The following is a 20,430-nucleotide window of genomic DNA, read 5'->3' on the forward strand; positions in this document are numbered from 1 at the left end:
GACTTACTTTGGACTGAAGTTTATAGGGTCATTAGAGAGTGGACTTAAGTATGCATTAGCCCCTTATAATTGAGAGCTCAAAGGGTCTCACTTTGGATTGCTCTCTAGAAGGTCGCAAGAGAGTGGGCTTTAGTAACAGTAATACTAATTTTCCATCCTGGCCACAATTTGAGTTAACGAAAGGTTCAACAACAAAAAATACTATTACACTTGGGTTGTTACTCAGGCAAGAAAAATAAGTTTCCAAGTAAGTTCATTAATAAACAGATGCTCTATAAGCATCTGTTAGTTCCTTGGAACAGATTACATCCAATAAGCTCAAGAGGGGCTTAGCCTAGGTAAGCAGGCAGGTTATAGGCAGCCCTATAACCCCCTCAACACTAGGGCTTCCCTCTCTTGGATTGTTGCATGTGTCCCCTAGTAGCCCGTGGCCCCGCGTGTGTCCCGGTGACCGGCACAGCGCTCTCCCCCGCAGCCCCGCGTGTGTCCCGGACCCGCGGTCCGCCCGCCCGTGTGACGCCCCCGGCCCGGCGGTGCCCAATGGGCGGCAGCGGGGGCGGGCGCTGCCGTTCGAATAAGAGCGGCCGCGGCCCGGATCCTGGCGGCTTCGGTCTGGTACAGGACCATCAGTACGGCTGGAGCCCCGGCGCCGCCGCAGCCGAGCAAGATCCCCCGCCACGGCCAAGGTAGGGGGACAGCTGAGGTGACCCGGGGGCGGGCCCGGTTGTCTCGGCGGGGCTCAGGGCCGCGGAGCGAGGCTGTGCCACAGGCTGGCAAGGCGCGAAACCCTGGGGCCGCCTGTGGCACAGCCTCCGTCTGGGGCCGAGCTCAGCGGCGTCCCCTTCCCTAAGGGCGAGGGGGTCCTGGCCGCAGCCGTGTGGCTCGGGGCTCTCCGTTTCCCGGGGCTTGGCAAAGCCGGAGCCTCCGCCGGCGGCACTCGGCGGCCGCGCTCCTCGCGGGTTCCTCTGCTGCCCCCAGCGCCGGTTTGGAAGAACCTTCTCCCTGTGCCCTTCCTGTGCAGGAGGCCCTGGCCTCCTCAGCGGCCCAGACGCTGCGGAGATGGCTTCCGAGGTTCTCCGGAGCAGTAGCGAGGGGTGAGCGTCCCTTCCTCGTCCAACTCCTCCCTGGTTTAGCTGGCGGCCCGTAGGGTCTGGTTCCTGTTGAATCCTGGCCGCGGGTTGTGTGCGTATCGGGGGGAGTTTTTCAGGGGTCAGTTGGGTTGTGACTCCAGTCAGATTAGAGGCAGACGTAGCATCGGGGGCCATTCTCGGCCAAGCTTTCCTGAGCTGCGCTGGGGCCGGGAGCGGTTCAGTGCCGGCCCCAGCGGCTCCCAGGGCCTGGGCAGGGTGACGGCAGCGAGCGCGTCCGGGGCCGGACGGTTCCCCTTCCCCACGGCGAGGCGCCGGAGCTTTCTGTGCCGTGCGCCTTTAACGAGCACGGCCCCGGCGCGGTGACGTGGGATGGCCCAGCGCCAGGAAGGGGAACCGCCGCCTGCCAGCCCCGCCGAAGAGAAGCTCAACAACTTTTCTTTTGTGCGTGGCCGCTGGTTCCCCGGCCCTCCCCGGCTTGCCAGCGCTCATGGCGGATTAACCCCAGCGCGCCGACCACGGCCGCGCGGCCCCGGTAAGGCCCCAACAAAGACTTTCTGCCTCTTCCTTGTTTTGTTTTCCACGGGGCTGGCGCGGAGGAGGGGGAGGGAGGCGGGGGCGGCGGAGCTCAGCTCAGCTCGCCCAGCTCCGCCGCCGCGTAGGGCTCCCGGCCCGGCGCCTCGGCAGCCCCCGGGGTGCGGGTCCCCGGGGCCGCGGGTGGCCGCGCCGGGCTCGCCAACATCCGGGCGCTCGGGTCGGCGCTGCTCTCCCCCTCCGCCCCGCGCCGGCTGCGGGCCCGGCCGTGCGCGGGGGCTGCCGTGGGTCGCTCACCCCGCCCGGGCGCTCCCCGGAGCCGGAGCCCCGGCCTGGCACAGCGCGGGGCCCGCGGGCGCGTCCCCCCGGCGCGCTGGCGCGGCGGGAGCCCCGGAGCGCGGGCTTGCGTAACGCCGTGTTGTGACCCGAGCGGCGCGGGGGAAAGCGGGGAAGGACAATGCCGCCGCCTCCGGGGCTCGGTCCCCGGTCTCCACCGCCCCTCTTACAGCTGCTCTCTTCGGGGATGCGGCTGGAAGGCGCTCACGGCCGCTGGCGGGCTCCCCGGCCGCTTCCCGCCTGCCATCACGAATGGCACGTCCTCACCGAGGGTCATGGCGTTGTCTCAGATGCTCGGGGTGGCCAGCGGCACCAGTGACAAGCCAGGCTGTGACCGCGGCAGCAGCGGGTAGCCCTTCCCGTTCAGATCTCACACCAGGCACCCGTGTGTTGCTGGTTCTGGTAAAACCCCGCTCGACGCCAGTGGAACACGGTTTTCTCCGGGGGTCTGCATGCAGTGCTGCACGAGTGCTTTTTCCCGGTATCTCTGGGTGGATTTTTAGGAGAGGTCCTGGCTGTGCCACCGGGCAGAGGGGACAGTAGTTGCTGAGTGACCCAGCAATGGGACAAGGAGCTGGGTTTTAGCTGAATTGGAGGGAGGACCTGTCGTGCTGAGGATCCCATGCTTCCCAGCTGGGCTGACGGCAGTGGGAGCTCTGTAGTCCCCAGAGCCACCATGACTGATTGGCCGTGCTGTGCAGAGCAGCTGTGGATCCCGACCAGGGTCCTGGCCCATCGTGGTTCAGGTGTCCAGGAGCCCCCTCCTCACCTGGGTGATTCTTTGGCTCCCAGCAGTCCCCTGCCCTGGAAGACTACCAGGGTGGCAGTGGGGGCAGCCAGCGTGGAGGCAAAGGTCGCTGTGAAGGGACCTGGCAGTGATCCTAGATCACGTCAGGGCAGCTCATCCCTGCTCCCACCTAATGCAGCGATGCCCTGCGAACTCCCTGTGCCTCCAGCAGGTGGTTCTTTCACTAGCAGCAGTGAGAAGGGGAGCTGGCAGCACTTCAATGACTTGGCCACTGCCTTGCCAGGCAAGAAATGTTAGTGACATTTGGAGGTGAGAGGGAGGGAAGAGGGCACAGGAGGAGAATGAGAAACCCGACAGCGGTTTTCCACTGATACCTTGTCAGGATCCTAATCTGTGGGAGTGGATCTGGCTGCTGCTCAGCATTGCTCCCCACTCTGTGCCTGTGGGGAAGCAGGAGGATGCTGGCTGATCCTGCACAGCTGGCCAGATGCAGGGACACATTCTCCCTTGGTGGCCACAAATACCCGGTGCTGAGTGCAAGTCAGCAACGTAATTACTATACTTTGCCTTTTTTATTGCCCCCCCGCCTTTGTTGATGTTTTTAGGTCTGGGCAGGGACCTGACAGGCTGGCCACCATGTCTCTTCACAGCGCAAGAGTTGCTGCTCTGCTTGCTTGGGTAAGTCCCCCCTCCTCTGCTGGAGCTCGCTGCATAGGTGGGGCATGCTGCTGCCAGCACTGGCAGCTTTGGGGCACAATGCTGGGGCTTGTCACAAGAGAGATTGTGGCTGGGGCAGGTCCTAGGGTTGCCCAGTTCCTACTGTTCCTGGGCAGGTGGGAGTTTGCAGGTGAGGCCTTGCTCACCTTTCCTGTTGAGTAACCAGAAAAGCTGGAATGGCTTGGTCTGGTCATGGAAACTGCCTGGGAGATGGAGCTGAGCCTGAAGCAGGCAGCAGCTGTACTGTAAAAGGGTTGTTGGATCTGTCTCACAAAGCACTGCTGTGTCCAAGCAAAAACTCATAGAATGGTTTGGGTTAGAAGGGGCTTTTAAGCTCATTTAACTGGAATGCCCTGCCATGGGCAGAGAAACCTCTCACTAGACCAGGTTGCTCCAAACCACATCCAGCCTAGCCTTCAACACTTCTAGGGATAGGGCAGCCATGGCTTCTCTGGACAACCCTCACAGGGAAGAATTTCTTCCCAATATCCCATCTAACCCTGCTCTCTTTCCGTGGGAAGCCATTCTCTCTTGTCCTTTGTCCAAAGTCCCTCTCCAGCTCTTTTGGAGCCCCTTTAGGCATAGGCAGGGGCTCTAAGCTCTCCTTAGGGCCTTATTTTCTCCAGGCTGAACACCTCCAGGTCTCTCAGCCTCTCCAGAGAAGAGGGGCTCCAGCAGCTTGATAAATGGGACCTGTGCCAGATTCCCAGATGTGGAACTGTGGGGATCATGTTCCCTGGGAAGGGGTGGTTTGAAGGGTTTTTTTTTTTTCACTTTACGTTCACACCCAGACCAATCTTGCTGTCTCCTGCCAGGACTAGAGATGGTGGGTGGCACAGCACAGTGTCTTGGTTTCTGCCTTCTGACCGTCCCACCCCATTTCTAGGTGAACAGTACAAAGGTTTGTCCTGATCCCCTCAATGATCTGTCCCAGCTCCAGGACTGTAGTGTCTTCATCAGAATTATCCACAAAATGTGAGTATGGGGAGCTGTGTGAACATTTTAAACCACACAGCTGGGTCTGGGCTGCCTTCCTAGAGCCATGGCCTCAGCCCCCAGGAGCTAAGGGGCTCTCTTCTTGGGCAGGGTGGGAGTGGGGGGTCTTGGAGTATTTATTCCTCCTCTGGCATATAAGATGCTGAGATCTCCATCTCCTCTGTGCCACTGCACAGCTGGGGTCTGCCTGCGGAGCTGTTTGGGACATGTTTCCCACAGAGCTGCCCAGGGAATGTTTTGGTCAGAGTTCCTGTCATTTGAGACTTGTTACCACATCTGGCACTTAACATCTGGGTTTGCTCCTGGCACTGAAGAAAAGACCTGAGTGCTGCTGCCAGTGGCACGGGGGTTCCTGCAGCTGCACAGGAGATTATTCATTTCCTTTGATGCTGCTCTGGTGAGGGAACAGCCCAGCAAGTTTTCTTGAGTGGCAGCCTTGGGATCCTGAGGAAGCCTTGTATCTGGAAAGCAGTATAAAGAATGACAGTTTCTGCCTCATGAAGTGCTTCTGTTGCCTGGGGATGTCAGGTGGCTGCTGAGTATAGTGTGGTCAGGTTGGAGCCTGTTTGCTCTGTCCTGGGACCTGCGGTGGCTGGGCATGGGTGGGAGGAATGCCTCCATCAAGAACTGTGTTTGTTGCCTGGGAGCAAGGGGCAACTGAAATCTACAGGCCATAATGGGCATCAGAGGTGGGACGAAGCCTGGTGGTTAAGGAGCTTTCAAAACAAATTGAGAGGGTGTGAGGCTGCCATGCATTGCTTTCAAACCCTTCCAGTGGGAGGTTCTCTGGGAGCCTGTCTGCTATGATTACCTCCTGTGTGAGGTAAGGAGAGCCTGCCTGGAGCAGGGATCTGCCTGTAGTGGGTGGGGAGGAAGGAGCTGCCTGCACCACAGATATATTTAGTCAGACCTGGTTAATCTCCTGGGCCTGTGCTCCAGCTCGGATTAGTAGGGATCCCGGTGGCGTGTGCTCTCTAAAGAGGTCTGGCCATTGCTTGATAAAGTGGTGTGGCAGCAGGGCAGCTGCCACAGCACCTGGCTGATCTGAGGAGCTCCTGGTGGCACTAAAAGTGTGTGAGGAGGAGCAAATCCTCGTGGCAGTCCCTGTCCTTGGCCAGGTTCCTGGTTTTGGCCCTTGGGAGTAAGAGACAGTACTGAAGCAGTGATGATCAAGCATGATTGGTGTGGGTTTTGGGCATGCTATTTCTGAGCTGCAGAAATGGGTTCAATGACCCTTGTGAGTCCCTTCCAACTCGGGATATTCCATGAACTGGTGGCTGCTCAGGAAGATCGTAGTCACAAATAAGTGCAAGAGAAAGCTTCAGCCTCCCCAAAATCTAGCAAGAAAAGCCTGAGCCTCTGTGCATGGGCTGGCCCCTGTGGTGCTTCCTGGCCGGTGGGGCCACCACAAGCTCCCTGTGCTGTGCCGGATGCTGGGGCTGGCAGGCAGAATAGGAAGCAGTGCCGGGGGGGGTATCAGCTGCCCAGCTCCAGCTGCTCTCCCAGCAGGGAGATTCCAGGGGATTCCACTCCTGTGCATGGCGTGCTTGGCCCTGGCTCTGCTGGCCCTGGTGTGGGGGTGGAAGGCAGAGCAGCACCCCAGAGCCAGCCCTTGGCTCAGGGAACACTGCTGCACAAAACTCAGCGTTGGTCTAATCCCTCCAGAAGGAGTTAATGCAAACCCTGCATTTTTCCAGACATGGGAGCAAGGAGGGGGAGTCTGTGCTGGAGCAGCCACTGCCAGAGAGGATCTCCTTCATCCATGGTTTCCTGCAGAGTAAGACCCTCCACTGGTGCTGGGGAAAGCAACTGCCCCTGCTCGGTGCCTCTGACCTCTGAGGGAGTCTGGTGTGCTGTCTGCAGCTTCCCCTTGCACAGTGACAACCCCCCCCCACAACCACCTCACATCAGCAGTTTTCCTGCAGCAGCCTGTGGAAGGGAAACCTTCCTGATGGGAAACTCCCAGATGGAAATCCTTGCCAGAGCCTGGATCAGAGCAAAATTGGTTCTGGGTGTGAAGGGCAAGGTGCCAGTGGCTGCTCTGGTGATGCTGCCTTGGAGCAGTTTTCCTAGTTGGGTACTTGGACTCAAGCTCTTCACATCCCAGTGGAAAACCTTTACCCAAGCAGAAATCCTGGGAGGGGAAATGGGAAGTATCTCACACTCTTGCTCAGTCTTTCCTGGAGGGAAGACACGATATCCCATCCTCCAGAGATGGAACTCTCTGTTTGTGCTGATGTTGGAGGGGAGATGCCAAGGTGGGGAGGCTGGGATTTAGAGTGGGTTTCCAGGGAGGGGAATGAAAGTTGGTCAGAGTTAATGGCCAAGGCTGACCACTGGGATCTCAACTCTGGAGCCCATCCTGCCCCATGTCCCTTCTCCTTGGGGATGCATTACAGTGCCCTCCTGGCCATGAGTGTCACCTCAGGGGAGGCAGCATACGTTCCCTGTACAACTGGTAATTCTGATTCATGTTGCAGAGCACTGCAGGCACAAATTGGCTGCAGAGAACCTGGTCTCTTCACAGAAACTCCTGGATGGAGAGGAGCTGGCACTGGCCAAGGTAACTGCATGGCATGTTTTAGTCCCACCAATGTGCTTGTGACTAGCCTGGGGTTAGTGATACCTTTCCTGCCTTGCTCAGGTGGCCGTGCTCCTCTTGTACCACACCTCTGTGAGTTCCAAGAACCCTGGAGACTGGTGTGAATTTGACTACAAGACCCAGGTAATCCCTTTGGGGGTTCCTCCTCTGGATCTGGGGTGCAGGGGGAAGCAGCAGTGCTTTTGGGGGAGGTGCTCCAAGACTTGCCCTCCTGGGTCCCATTGAAAGACAGTGTGGAGTGGGCACTGTGGTGCTCACTGGTGGTTTTGGGCTATCAAAAGCTTGTGGTGGCAAGTATGGGCAGCAGCACAGGCAGGCAGGGAGCTGCCCACTGCCCCATGCCTGCTATGATGCTGCCTATGATCTGCAGCAGAGCCACTAACTCTGCAGCTCCTCCAACACAGGTTGAACTGGCATCAATCCTCAAATTTGTGCTGGATAACGAGGAGTGTCTGAATGAGAATCTGGAGCCATTTCTGCAGAAGAAAGGTAAGCGCTGGGCCCTGGCTTTTCCTCCTGTTTGTGCTGCTATAGCTGCCCAGCCATAAAGGCAGCTGCACCACCCAGATGCCCTCAGCTAGAAAACATTGCCCTGTAAACTCAAGAGAGCAGAGCTGCCTCAGATCTGCTGGTACTCAGCAGTACCTCAGCCTTTCCCTGGAGGAGTGGATCAGATGGGATGCTGACAGTGCAGAAGAGTTGCTGGGGAAGGACTATGGAGCAGGAGGGATGGGGATGTAGGACAGTTTTATGGTTTCCTCAGTTGCACTGTTCCATTCTGATTGGAATTTGTGGTTCTTGTGCCCCTTAGATTTCAGCTGCTCAGCCTCTTAGATATTAAAGATCACAGCCTTCTTCTCCCTTTTTATTTCCAGCAGAGCCATCCTTGTCCAGCGTGTCCAGCAGCAGCACTGAGGAGCATTCCCCACCGTTCTCTCTCGCGCACAAGCGAGAGGTGCGTTTCCTGGAGCTGCAGAAGATTGCCTCCTTCCCCAGCACCAAGTACGTGCCCTGGCTGCCAGGGGGAATGATGGATGGTGGGGCTGAGCTTGGGCTCGAGCTCCTTTTAGAATCATGGAATCATTCAGGTTGGAAAAGCCCTTTGAGACCACCAAGTTCAGCTGTGCCCCCAGCACTGCCAAGGCCACCACTAAATCATGTCTCCATATGTCACATCTGCATGGTTTTTGTAAATACCTCCAACCATGGGAGCTCCACCACTGCCATGGGTAGTCTATGCCATGGCTGGACAACCCTTTCAGGAAAGGAATTTTCCCAGTTTCCAGTCTAAACCTCCCCTGGCACAACCTGAGACCATTCCTGTTGTCCTGTCCCTTGTTACCTTGGAAAAAGAGACCAACACTCGACAGGCCCTGTCCTCCTTTCAGGGAGTTGTAGAGATTGAGAAGGTCTCCCCTAAACCTCCTTTTCTCCAGGCTGAGCTCCTCCAGGTGCTCCTCATCAGACTCATGCTCCAGACCCTTCCCTGCCTCTGTTGCCCTTCTCTGGACACACTCCAGCACCTCAGAGTCTTTTCTTGTGAGGGGTGCACAACTGAACCCAAGATTGGAGGTGCCTCACCAGTGCCTAGCACAGGGGGGCAGTCACTGCTTCAGCCCTGTGGGGTCACACTGTGGGTGACACAAGCAGGGAAGTCCTTGGCCACCTGGGCATGCTGGAGGTGGTTTTTGCCCAGCACTTAGAGGTTGGTGTTAGCACAGGCAGGAGGAGCATGGCCTTTCTGCTGAAGTGATGTGCCATCAAAGCTATTCCTGTGATGCCAAAATGATTGTTGCTTTTGTATTTCCTTCATATATATTTGTAGCTCTGTAGACTGTTACTTAGTTACACAGTTCCTATCTGTCTCCAGTATTTTTCCTACCTTGACAGACAGAAAGATAAAACACATTCCAAAAACCTTATCCTAATCTTGGTTCTTTTGGGAACCAAGGATGAGCCACCCTCCCAAGACACTTTCCCATAAACAACTAACAAAGAGGGCTCTGGAAGAGGGTTGAACCAGAAGGGGAAGGAACTGCTGCCTTAAAAATCTAGGAACAAAACAACACAAATAGAAAACAATTTTAATATAGGAATTAATATAAAAGCTGGTTTTTAGTTGGAGGCCTCCAAAGGCATTTTTCCATATTTGCCCCAGGAGCCCTCCAATTAAAGAGCAGCTTTTATCTTACCTCCTTTATTGAAATTGTCTTGTATGTGTGTTGTTTTATTCATAGATTTTTAAGGCAGCAATTCCTTGGGGAGCCAGACAGGAGCATCTGCCCCAGAGATGGGGGTAGCAGAATGGGTCTGGCTGCATGGGGCCTGGGCTGGCTCAGGATAATGCAGCTGTGTGTGTGTCTCCCTGCAGCCTGCCCAGCACTCCATCTTCGCCCATGGGGGACATCATGCAGACCCCCCAGTTCCAGCTGCGGCGGCTGAAGGAGCAGCTGGCTTTTGAGAGAGAGAACCGGGAAGAGCTGGAGGTGGAGGTGGCAGAGAATAACAAGCTCGTCATGGAGAAGGGTCAGTCACTAGCAGTCCTGATGTGTGGGGACGGGTCTGTGGGGCCGAGATCTCCCCTTGTTTCTCTGACTTTTCTGTTGTGACCTCACCACAACTCTGCTCACGCATGGTCCATCCTGCCAGGCTGCAAGGGAGACTCCAGGTTCCTTCTTCCGTCTTGTATTCCTTTATATGTCCTGGGCAACAAAAGCCATGACGGAAGCAACACCTATGCTGAGCAGCAGCACTGGTAGTCTGGCTCTTTGATCTCCTTCTGTGCAGAAATGCTGTTGTGGGGGCTTCAGGTGACATGAAAAGTTGGTAATGGGCCCTTTCTTGCCCCTTCCCCAGATGCTCAGATCACCACGATGCAGCAGCGAATTGATCGCTTGGTAAAGCTCAATGAAAAGCAAGCTGAAGACCGTCTGGAGCCCAAAGAAATTGAGGAGCTGAGGGAGAAGAATGAGAGGTAATCCTCCAAGAGCATCCACTCCTTCCTCCTAGGTGTGAGCTTGTCACTCCCACATCTCCAGACTCTATGTTGTCTGTCTCTTCCCTAGCAGTGCATGAAACAGGGGAGAAAGCAAACCACCTTCTTGTTCCTCTGCTGCTGGAGAGTACCCTGGGGAGAAAACAGCAAAGCACAGAATCAAGAAAGGGTCTGGGTTGGAAGGGATCTTAAAAGCTTATTCAGCTGGAACACCCTGCTATAGCCAGGGACACCTTCCAGTAGACCAGGCTGCTCCTAGCCCCATCTAACCTGGCCTTGAACACTTCCAGGGGTGGGGCAGCCACAGCTTCTCTGGGCAACCTGTGCCAGGGCCTCACCACCCTCTCAAGGAGAACTTCTGGCTAATATCTGATCTAACCCTGTCCTCTGTTAGTGGGAGGCCATTCCCTCATCTTATCATTCCAGACTCTTGTCCAAAGTCTCTCTCCAGCTGTTTCTGAGCCCTCTTTAGGTGCTGGGAGGTGCTCTGAGGTGTTCCTGGAATTTTCTCTTCTCCAGGTTGAACACCCCCAGGTCTCTCCCAGCCTGTCTGCAGAGCAGAGTGGCTCTAGCAGCCCTTGGAACATCTCCTCTGGACTTGCTCCAGCAGTTCCACATCCTTGTGATACTGGGGACCCCAGAGCTGGAGGCAGCTCTGCAGATGGGGTCCCACCAGGGAGGAGCAGAATCCCCTCTTCCCTTTCTTCCCATGCTGTGGGATCAGTCCATGACACGGCTGTGCCACCATCATGCTGTCCATGCCCTCAGGGCAGTTATGGCCTACAGCCCATTTTTATTGCAGTGGGCATGGATCCAGTCCCAAACCATGCAGCTTGTTCTAACAGCCCGCTCTTAACCCAAACTCTGCATGGGAGCAGCTTTCCTGTTATGTGGAAAGGGCATGCTGCCCATGTGGGTCTCACCTGCCCTGGGGAAGCCTTCAGGGTGATCCTGAAACTCCTGACTCCAGCCCCTTTCCCAGGCCTTTACTTTGATCCTATGTATTGGGCTTCGTCACACACTTGAAATCACCTGTCACATTGTGTTCTGATCTTTGCTCTGTCCCTGTGCCATTGTTTACTCAGGAAGGCTGCCCAACCTCCACTGGAAGTGCCATGTCTTTTTTGTCCTTCTCTCACTTATTTCCCTTTGCAGGGGTGTGGCTGGAGTCCAACAGCTGCTTCTGCTCTCAGTTTGGAGCAATTTGGCTTCTGCAAAGCAGAAACATTGCTTATCTCTACTCTGCTTTGCTACCTGTTGGGACCCAGTTTTAGAGCTAGGTTGATGGTAGAGTCACAGCAAGGCATGGAGATCCCTTGGAACCTTTAGTTTCCTTGGCAGTATCCAGCAGCACCTATCCCTGGTGATATCCTTGCCTGCCACCAGCATGCACCCCCTCCTTAACCACCTCCTTTCCCACAGCCTGGTGGGGCGCCTGCACGAGGCCTTCAGGCAGTGCCAGGACCTGAAGACTGAAAAAGCCCAGATGGACCGAAAAATCAACCAGCTCTCCGAGGAGAATGGGGATCTTTCCTTCAAGGTATGGGGTACAGTGTCCTGTCTGTGTCCCCACAGCCCAGGTGTGATGGAAGCCAGAAGGGAGGATTCGATGGCAGTGCTGGATGCTGGGGTGTTTATGGTTCTGCTAATGTGATCTTTGACCCAATGACCAAGCCTGCCTTGGGCTGGATCCTGATCCAGATAGGAACTGTGGTGGGGGATTGGGGACTGGGTGGAGCTGCCTGCAAGTGGTGAGCACCCAGAACCCAGGATGGCCATGTGTGCAGCAGCTCTTGGGAATGGGAGTAGGCAGAGCCCTGGACAGCAAAGGCACACTGTGACCCTCTTCTGCATGGGGTGGATTTTCACTTGGCAGCTGCGGGAGATCGCCAGTAACATGGTCCAGCTGCAGCGAGCCCTGAACGAGCTCTCGGAGGAGCACAACAGTGCCATGGCACAGTCGCAGGAAAAGCAACGACAGCTGGAGAAGGAGCTGCATGCTGCCCTGCAGGATAAGGTCAGGGGGCCTAGGGCAGGGTGGGTGCCCCCCCATGGCCACCCCAGCTGGGGGACATGCCAACTGCAAGCAGGGTGCAGCAGCCAGGAGCCTCCTGCCCATGTGTGCCAGCACATGGGGAGAAGCTGTGTAACTGTCAGCTCCTGTGGGAAGTCTCTCCCTGTTCCCAGGAAGGGTTTCCCGTGGTGGGGCAGGCTGCTGTCCTTGCAGTGCAGAGAGACAAAGTTGCTGGAAAAGCATGGTGTCAGTACTGACTGGGTGGCTTTGCCTCTCCTTGGTTGGTTGGCTCTTCCGTCTTGCATCATGCTCAATCCCATTTCTGTCTCCAGAAATGCTCAGAAGAGAAAATCGAGATTCTACAAGGAAAGATTTCTATGCTGGAGGACCAGCTGGCCAAGCTGGAGGAGTGCAGTGCCCAGGAGAAGGGAGAAGTCATGGGTGACATTTTGAAGGTACACTGAGGCTCCTGCAGCCAGGGCTTGAATGGTAAACTGCTCCAGTTGGAGAGAGCAGCAGGTGCCAGGAGATGTATGGCAAAGCCATGTGAGGCAGAGCCTGCTGCTCTCTGCTGCTGGATAGGGTATGTGGGGCTGAACACTCTGGGAGAGCCCCTTTCGGGCTGAATTTGCAAATACTGCTCCCAGGGAACTGGTGGCTCCCTCAGCCTCCCACAACATGAACTAGTTGTGAAGAGAACACATGTTGTCTCCTGCATGGTGAGAAAAGGGTGTTTGGTCCAAGGGAGCAGAGTGGCACAAGGCTGAGGGGAAAGCAAGGTGTGCTGGGAGTGTGATGGGAGGGAAGGCAGGCACTGGGCAGCTCCCAGTGGGATGCAGCATGTGGGGCTCTGGTGAACATGTTGGCTACAGCTTGAATAACACCTAGGGGGTGCATATTTAGTCCCTGTAGTAGCCTGATCTTGGCTGGGCACCAGGTGCCCACCAAGCCCTGCTATTACTCACTGTCCCAGCAGGACAGGGGAGAGAAAAATAAGAGGGAAAAGAACTAGTAGGTTGAGATAAGGCAATTTACTAAAGCAAAAAAGAATAGTCAAAGTTATGTGTGCATAAACAACGAGAAAAGTTAATTTCTACTTCCCATCAGCAAGCGATATTTAGACACTTCCTGGGAAGCAGGGCTTCAGCATGTGGAGTAGTTGCTCCATTATTATAAATTAATTATAAAATAATGAATGCCCCCACTTCCTCCTACATTCCTTAGCTTTTATATCTGAGCTGACACCGTATGGTGTAGGATATCCCTTTGGTTAATTCGGGTCAGTTGGCCTCACTGTGTCCTCTCCCAGGATCTTGCCCAATCCCAGACCCTCGCTGGGGGGCGGAATGTGAAGAGTTCATTTTCCCTTAGGTGCTTTCACAGTGCTGTGCTTTGCATGGGTATCTGGAAAGGTGTTGATAATACATCAGTGTTTTGGCTACTGCTGAGCAGCACTATCTCTGTCTCAGTACAGTCCACTGCAGACCAGTACAGTCTCCCTGCTCTTCTCTTTGCCAGCTGGAGGAGCTGAAGCAGGAGGTGTCCAGCCTCACGGCCAAAGGAGTGCGGCTGGAGGAGGAGAAGCAGCAGCTGGACAGCCTTGTCACCAACCTCCAGAACTCCCTCTCTGAGAGCCACCGGGCCCGAGAGAGGCTGAAGCGAGACCTGCAGGCGCAGGCTGCTGAGGACCAGGCTAAGCAGCTGGCTGCCCTCAGTGCCCAGCATGAGCAGACCCTGCGGGAAAGGGACTCTGCCCTGCAGCAGCTCCAGCAGGCCAACGCATCCCTGAGCAGCCAGCTGCAGGCCATGGATGAGGAGAAGGCTGCATTTAGCCGCAAGGTCGGCGAACTGGAAGCCCAGATCCTGGAGCTAGGTGCCCAACGACAGCAGGGAGTGGCAGCAGAGGCACTGAAAGCCCAGCTGCAGGAGCTGGAGGGCAGGCTAAAGGAGAGCCAGCAGAGGCTGGCTGAGAAGGAGAAGCTGGCCCGGGAGAACAGCCGCCTGCAGGAGCAGCTGCTGTTCCTGGAGGAATCTCTGCGGAACACTGAGGGGATATTGGAGGATGAGAAGAGACGGGCAGCCGAGTGCCTGGAGGGCAACCTGGCCAGGATCGCTGAGCTGGAGGCAGAGAGACAGCAGCTGGTTCAGGAGCGGGAGGCAGCTCTGCAGCAGCGGGGTGAGGAGCTGGCCACACGCCAGGCGCAGGAGGAGAGCCGGGAGCAGCCCATAGGAGCCTCTCCTGCTGCCCGAGGGGAGGACGAGGAGTTCAGGCGGCTGAAGGAGGAAATGCAGGTGCTGAGCAGGGAGCACAGCCGGGCCTGCCAGCAGCTGCTGGCTGAGCAGGAGAAGGTGGCTGTGCTGGAGGCACAGGCAGAGCGGCTGGCTGGCCTCCAGGCTGACCTGGCCAGCGCTCAGTCGTGGGCAAAGGAGAAGGAGAATGAGGAGCAGAAGCTGAGGGCTGAGATTTCCTCCCTGCAGGAGAAGATGGCTGTGGCAGAGCAAACAGCAGCCCAGCGTGTGGCCAGGCTGGAGGCGGATGCCCAGAGAGCTGCTGAGGCACTAGAGGGAGTCTCCCAGCAGCTCTCCCAGGAGAAGCTCAAATCCAAGGAGCTGGAAGGCACCATGGATCAGCTGCGGATTGCAGAGAAGGAGCTGGTGTCCCTCCGCTCTGCCGTGCAGGAGAAGGAGAGCTGGAAGGAACAAGTCTCCCAGTGTCTCCAGGAGATGGAGAGGAAGAACAGCCTGATTAGCAGCCTGGAGCATGAGGTCTCCATCCTCCATCGCCAGGTGACGGAGAAGGAAGGGGAGAGCAAGGAGCTGAAACGCCTGATCCTGGCTGAGTCAGAGAAGAGCAAGAAGCTGGAGGAGAGGCTGCGGGTGCTGCAGACAGAGATGGCCACCGCAGCCTCCCGTGCAGCTGAGAGGTGCTCACTGATGAAGGTGGAGGTGCAGCGGTGCCAGGAAGAGATGGAGAAGCAGCGGATGACCATCGAGGCCCTGAAGAGGGACCGCCACTGCCAGAGCGAGCGGGAGGATGAGCTGCGGCAGGAGGCAAAGGTCTGCCAGGACAAGTGCCTGCAGAAGGAGCAGCTCCTGGCTGCCCTGCAGCAGAAGCTCGACAGCACTCAGGCCGAGCGTGCCTCCCTGGAAAGCCAGCACCAGCAGGAGCTGGAGCAGAGAGCAAAAGCTGTGTCCGTGCTGCAAGCCGAGCTAGCACAGGCCAAGCTGGAGGCGGCCGCGGTGCCGCCGCTGCGGGAGCAGCTGGCAAAGCAGGAGCGGGCCATCCAGCGGCTGCAGGCCGAGGCAGCAGAGGTGGGGGCACAGCTGGCAGGGCTGCAGCAGGCCAACGCTCGGCTGGCTGAGGAGAACCAGGGGCTCAGCAGGAGCCGCAGCCAAGGGCAGCAGCAGCTGGAGGCGGAGCTGGGCCAGGCCAGGGAGCGGCACCGGCAGGAGCTGGAGCAGCTGCGGGCAGCGTCTGAGAAGCTGGTGAGCAGCAGCAGGCAGGAGGCTAAGGAGGCAGTGCAGAAGCTGGAGAACATGAGTAAGGAATATGAGAGCAGCAAAGCTGCAGCACTGGAAGAGAGGAAGAAACTCCTGGAAGAGAAGCAAAGACTGACAACTCAGGTAGGGATGCCACACCCAGCAGGCTGTGGGTGGGGGAGCCCTTCTGGAAAAGGGGTGTGTTCAGCCTTCTGCACACCCCTGAATTCATGTCCTGCTCAGCACAGGGACTGGATGTATGGGACACATTCCTAGGTGTGAAAGGGACTGTCACATTGGGGTGCTAGAATGTTTCCAGAGAAGGGCAGCAAAGCTGGGGAATGATCTGGAGCAGCAGTCTAATGAGATTTTGCGGGGCTAAGCCTGGAGAAAAGTAAGCTCTGGAGGACTGTCTGTCCCCTGAAAGCGTGAAACAGCTCCCTGAAAAGAGGGTACAGTCAGATGGGGGTTTCCCAGGTAACTTGTTCTCCCAGTTAACAAGTGACATGACAATAGGAAATGGTTTCAAGTTGTGCCTGGGGAGGCTTAGGTTGGACATTAGGAAAAAATTCCTTCCTTGAAAGGGTTGTCCAGCCAAGGCACAGTCTGCACAGGATAGTGGTAGAGTCCCTGTCCCTGGAGGGATTTAACAGACATGTGGATGTGGCATTTGGGAACATGGATTAGTGGTGGTCTTGCCAGAGCTGGGGGAATGGTTGGATGCAATCTTAGAGGGCTTTTCCAACCTAAATGATACCATGATTCTATGAAAAACTGTCTATGTTCCAGCTGTGTACTCACTTCTACCTTTTGTGCTTGAAGGTGGAGCAGCTGGAGATAATCCAGAAGGACCAAACTAAGCAGGTAACACACACCAGGTGCTGGCTGCTTAGTGACAGTGCACAGCCCTCCGTGTTTGTCACTTCCCACTGGAGCTACCCTCTCCTCTTGTGAACTGTTTACAGTATAGACGCAGCCATGGGGCACTTGGCTACCAGTCTCTGAGCACCTTCACCTCCAGGGGGTAGCAGTAGGAGTCCTGTCCTGCCACCTGCCCCCTCACACTGGTGCCTGCAACTTGGCGTGGCTTCTCACATGCCCCCATTGGCAGCACATGCAGCAAGTGGCTGCCAGGAGCATCCAGGGCTCCTCAGTGTAGGACTGTCAGTGCTGTGATGGCTTCCCTCCCACTTTTAACCAAGGCCCAGCTCTTGGCACAACTGGTAGCTGTGCTCAGACAGCATGGTCCAGATGTGGCTAGAGCAGCACTGAGTTCAGATGTGGTGGGAGTTAGCACTTGGGAAACAATGCTGGAAAAGCACCATTTCCCTATCCAGTCCCAGCCAAAGCTGCCCAGGAGCTGCAGAGGCCTTGTGGCTATGTCCAGGGGGCTGGGGGCTCCTCAAGCATCCCCTGGAGCAGGGAAAGCATGTTCAGGCTAGAACTTGCAGCAGCAAATTCTACCCGTGTCAAGAGTGCTGGATGACGTGGGGGACCCCAGGTTGCAAGCACTGGGAGCTTAACACAGGATTTACTTCCAGCACATGGCTGCTCCTTACTTGGGTAGTTCCAACCAGCCTTGCTGTAAGGACTAGCATGGGGTGACTGTCACCTTGCCACGTCCTGGGATCTTCCTTGATAACGGGGGGTGCTGAATGGTTGCCTTGTGGCAGGAAATTGCTTCGCCGTGCCTTAAAGCTGGCTAGAGAAGAGGGGATGGGCTCCTCCACAGGAAGATGGTAGTTTTGTGCCTGCAGCTGGTCTCACCAAGCTATGCTCTTCCAGGTAGAGGAGCTGAATAAAAAGCTGACTCAGCATGAGAAGGCCACCTGCACCCAGCAGCAGAGAATTAAGGTAAAGAGGGACCAAAAACCTTGCAGGGTGAGCCCTGGAGCTGTTGGTGCTGCCAGGGGGCTCTGCTGGGTTGCCTCTAAGCCAGTCTCTTCCCTGCCCATAGGCACTCGAAGGGGAGCTGCAGGCAGCAGTCACCAGCCATCAGGAGAAAGTGGAAGAGCTGCAGGCACAGGTGGAGGTTGCCAAACGACAAGTGCAGGAACTCAGCAAGTTCCAGGTGATGACTGCCACAGCAAAGGGACAAGAGACTTCTTGCCAGAGTGTGGCTGACCAGAGCACTGATAGTCTTGATGAGGCACAGCTGCTCAGCTCCACCAGGTACCAGATCAATCTGCTTCCAGCACTCCAAAAATCCACTGTTCCTGATGCCCTGGTAAGCCTGCTGGTGCTACCCTCATCCCCTGTCTCTACAGGAAGGCTACCAGCTCTCAGTTGGACATCTCAGTGGTGCCATCAGACAGTGAAGAGTCACTGCTGTCTCAGCAGCTGCCTGAGAGGAAGGCATCCATGGAGAGTCTCTACTTTACCCCCATCCTCCGTGAGACACCGTCGCAGCTGGAGAGCAGCGCCAGCTGCTTCTCGGGTGACTTCTCGCTCGACTCTGGGTGCAAGACTCGCTCAGCCCGGCGCCGCACCACCATCAACATCACCATGACAGATGTGAGCAGGGGGGCCCTGCTGGGGAGTGCAGGGATCAGGAGCAGCACTGCAGAGGGACCCAGCATGCTGGGAACTGAAAAGCTGAACGTGATCTGTCACTGTGCAATGGCACCCTAAAGTCCAGCCATGGCCTCGGCTGATCCCCAGCACAGTGGGCAGCAGGGCAAGTTGGGGATTCTGCCCCTCTCCTCCACTCTGGTGAGACCCCCCACCTGCAGAGCTCCTTCCAGCTCTGGGACCCCAACATCAGAACAACCTGAAGCTACTGGAGCAAGGATAGAGGAGGTCACAGAGGCTCTCCAATGGCTGAAGTTCCCTCTGCTCTAAAGACAGGCTGAGAGAGTAGGGTGTGTTCAGCCTGGAGAAGAGAAGGCTCCAGGGAGACCTTAGAGCCCCTTCCAGTGTCTAAAGAGGCTCCAAGAGACCTGGAGAGGGACTTTGGACAAGGGCCTGGAGTGACAGGACAAGGGGGAATGACTTCAGAGTGACAGAGGGCAGGGTTAGATGGGATATTGGGGAGAAATTCTTCCCTGTGAGGGTGGCAAGACCCTGGCACAGGTTGCCCAGAGAAGCTGTGACTGCCCCATCCCTGGAAGTGTTCAAGGCCAGGTTGGATGGTGCTTGTACCAATCTGGTCTAGTAGAAGTTGGGGGGGGGGGTGTAAGGATATGATCTCTTAAGGTCTGTTCAGCCTAAACCCACATCTGTGATCCCCTCATATGTGGATTTTTCTCTCCCAGAAACAGGCAGAGTCTGAGGAACTGGTCTGTGTCAAGAACGTCCCATTGGCTCAGTCCACAAAAACTTCTTCCCCTGCTAAGGGCCGTCTGCGCTCAGGTGCCTCCACCCGTTCCCTCACCAGCTTCCCCTCCCAGGAAACTCTTGCGAAGCTGGAAACCTCCTCCCCAGAGAAGACCCCTGGCAATTCAGGACTGCTGGGCCTCCCTGGGTACCGGCCGGTCACCCGCAGCTCCCTGCGCTTGCAGCGGACCAGCCTCAGTGGGCAGGGTAGGCACGTAGACTGCTGGCTGTGCTGTTCAGCCCTGGCTTGGGGGAATCGGGGCTTACCTGGGACACCCCTCATCCTTCCTTGCTTTGGATTTAGGCCGGAGCACCCTGACCCTGGGCACGTGCCAGGATGAGCCGGAGCAGCTGGAGGACTGGAACCGCATTGCGGAGCTGCAGCGGCGGAACCAGGCCCGCCCTCCCCACCTGAAGAGCAGCTACGCCATAGAGAGGGTAAGGGACAAGAGGGGGAGGTCAGGCAGCCCTTTCTCCAGAACTGGGGTTTGGGGGGGCGTGTCTGGGAATCAACAGTGCCCCTCAGCAACATTCCCACATCCCCTCCCCAGCCCTCCACCTCCCTGGGAACCATCACGGATGAGGATGTGAAGATGGGGGACCCAGAAGAGACACTGCGCCGTGCCAGCATGCAGCCCTCACAGATCATGGCCACCAGCAGCCAGTACAGCAGCCAGGCCAGCAGCATCACCACCCGGCAGCAGAGGAAGCGCCTCTCCGAGGAGACCCACCAGGGCCTGGATACGCCCCCGGTGAGCTCAGCCCAGTCCCCCATCACAGCACCCTGCTGGGAACAACAGGATCTCCAGGTTCTGAAGGAGCTGTAGTGGCCCTGTGGGTCACATGCTCCCACTGATCCTAGGTCCCAGTGCTCAGTGTTCCCTGCATCCAGTGGTGCGTCTAGTACTCGTGATGCTCCCAGTATTGGCAAAGGAGGCTATTCCAGAGGCGAAGGGCTGAGCCTTCTGCCTTCCCTGGGCACTCCTACCCTCGTTCCTATCCTCTCCCTGAAGCCCCTCAGTTCCCTCACTGCTGCCAGCCCAACAGCAGGGTGACCCTCAGATGACAGTACTAACTGGTCCCTCTGTTTTCCAGTCCAAGAAGCCGACCAGCTGCTTCCCACGGCCCCAGAGCAGCCAGGACCGCAGTGAGCAGAGCGGCTCCCAGGTCAGTCAGGAGAGCGAGCGGCCAGCCTCAACCACACAGGTAAGCTTCAGAGGGAAAGAGGGATCGGGGGGAACCATCTGTCCTGTCCCATCCTGAGCTAACGTTCCTGCCCCTCCTCTGCAGGCTCAGAGGCGCCAGTCGATGGCGTTCAACATCCTCAACACCCCCAGGGAGCTGGGGCGGCGCCTGCTGCGCCGGGCAGTGGCCCAGAGGAGCACTGCCACGCCCTCCACCAGTGGCGGCGCCCGCCGCTCCCCCCGCATCGCCACCGCCAAGTCCCCCAAGGGCAAGGTAGGTCCTGCCTGAGCCCCTGGGCACCCTTCTGCTCACCCCAGCAGCCCCAACCCCTGCACTGGGTTCATACAGGCCACGTGAAAAGGGAGACCTGCTGTCCTTGGGGTGCCATGGCAGCAGCAGGTCCCAGCATGGGGCCCTGGT

At 57.0% G+C, this 20,430-nt stretch overlaps 1 protein-coding gene across 6 annotated transcripts in view; it reads left to right on the top strand.

The window, feature by feature from the left end:
* NUMA1 (nuclear mitotic apparatus protein 1) overlaps positions 1-20,430 on the top strand; it is a 20,998-nt gene continuing 568 nt past the window's right edge. Inside the window, exons 1-24 of one of the 6 annotated variants that reach the window (XM_056503226.1) lie at positions 1-686; positions 852-1,094; positions 3,312-3,384; positions 4,310-4,398; positions 6,117-6,196; positions 6,900-6,982; positions 7,064-7,144; positions 7,426-7,510; positions 7,897-8,023; positions 9,393-9,547; positions 9,878-9,995; positions 11,439-11,556; positions 11,893-12,033; positions 12,363-12,485; positions 13,549-15,654; positions 16,333-16,374; positions 17,296-17,364; positions 17,468-17,682; positions 17,778-18,024; positions 18,765-19,032; positions 19,130-19,263; positions 19,377-19,577; positions 19,921-20,031; positions 20,116-20,283. In XM_056503226.1, the coding sequence (XP_056359201.1) occupies positions 409-686; positions 852-1,094; positions 3,312-3,384; positions 4,310-4,398; positions 6,117-6,196; positions 6,900-6,982; positions 7,064-7,144; positions 7,426-7,510; positions 7,897-8,023; positions 9,393-9,547; positions 9,878-9,995; positions 11,439-11,556; positions 11,893-12,033; positions 12,363-12,485; positions 13,549-15,654; positions 16,333-16,374; positions 17,296-17,364; positions 17,468-17,682; positions 17,778-18,024; positions 18,765-19,032; positions 19,130-19,263; positions 19,377-19,577; positions 19,921-20,031; positions 20,116-20,283 (5,355 nt within the window). In that variant the 5' untranslated portion in view covers positions 1-408. Of the gene's footprint in view, positions 687-851; positions 1,624-3,311; positions 3,385-4,309; positions 4,399-6,116; positions 6,197-6,899; positions 6,983-7,063; positions 7,145-7,425; positions 7,511-7,896; positions 8,024-9,392; positions 9,548-9,877; positions 9,996-11,438; positions 11,557-11,892; positions 12,034-12,362; positions 12,486-13,548; positions 15,655-16,332; positions 16,375-17,295; positions 17,365-17,467; positions 17,683-17,777; positions 18,025-18,764; positions 19,033-19,129; positions 19,264-19,376; positions 19,578-19,920; positions 20,032-20,115; positions 20,284-20,430 lie in introns of those variants that run through there. The other 5 variants (XM_056503244.1, XM_056503252.1, XM_056503235.1 and 2 more) reach the window with 5 other exon arrangements.

The sequence above is a fragment of the Oenanthe melanoleuca genome, chromosome 1 (genome assembly GCF_029582105.1).
Source record: "Oenanthe melanoleuca isolate GR-GAL-2019-014 chromosome 1, OMel1.0, whole genome shotgun sequence".
NCBI classification, from domain to species: Eukaryota; Metazoa; Chordata; class Aves; order Passeriformes; family Muscicapidae; genus Oenanthe; species Oenanthe melanoleuca.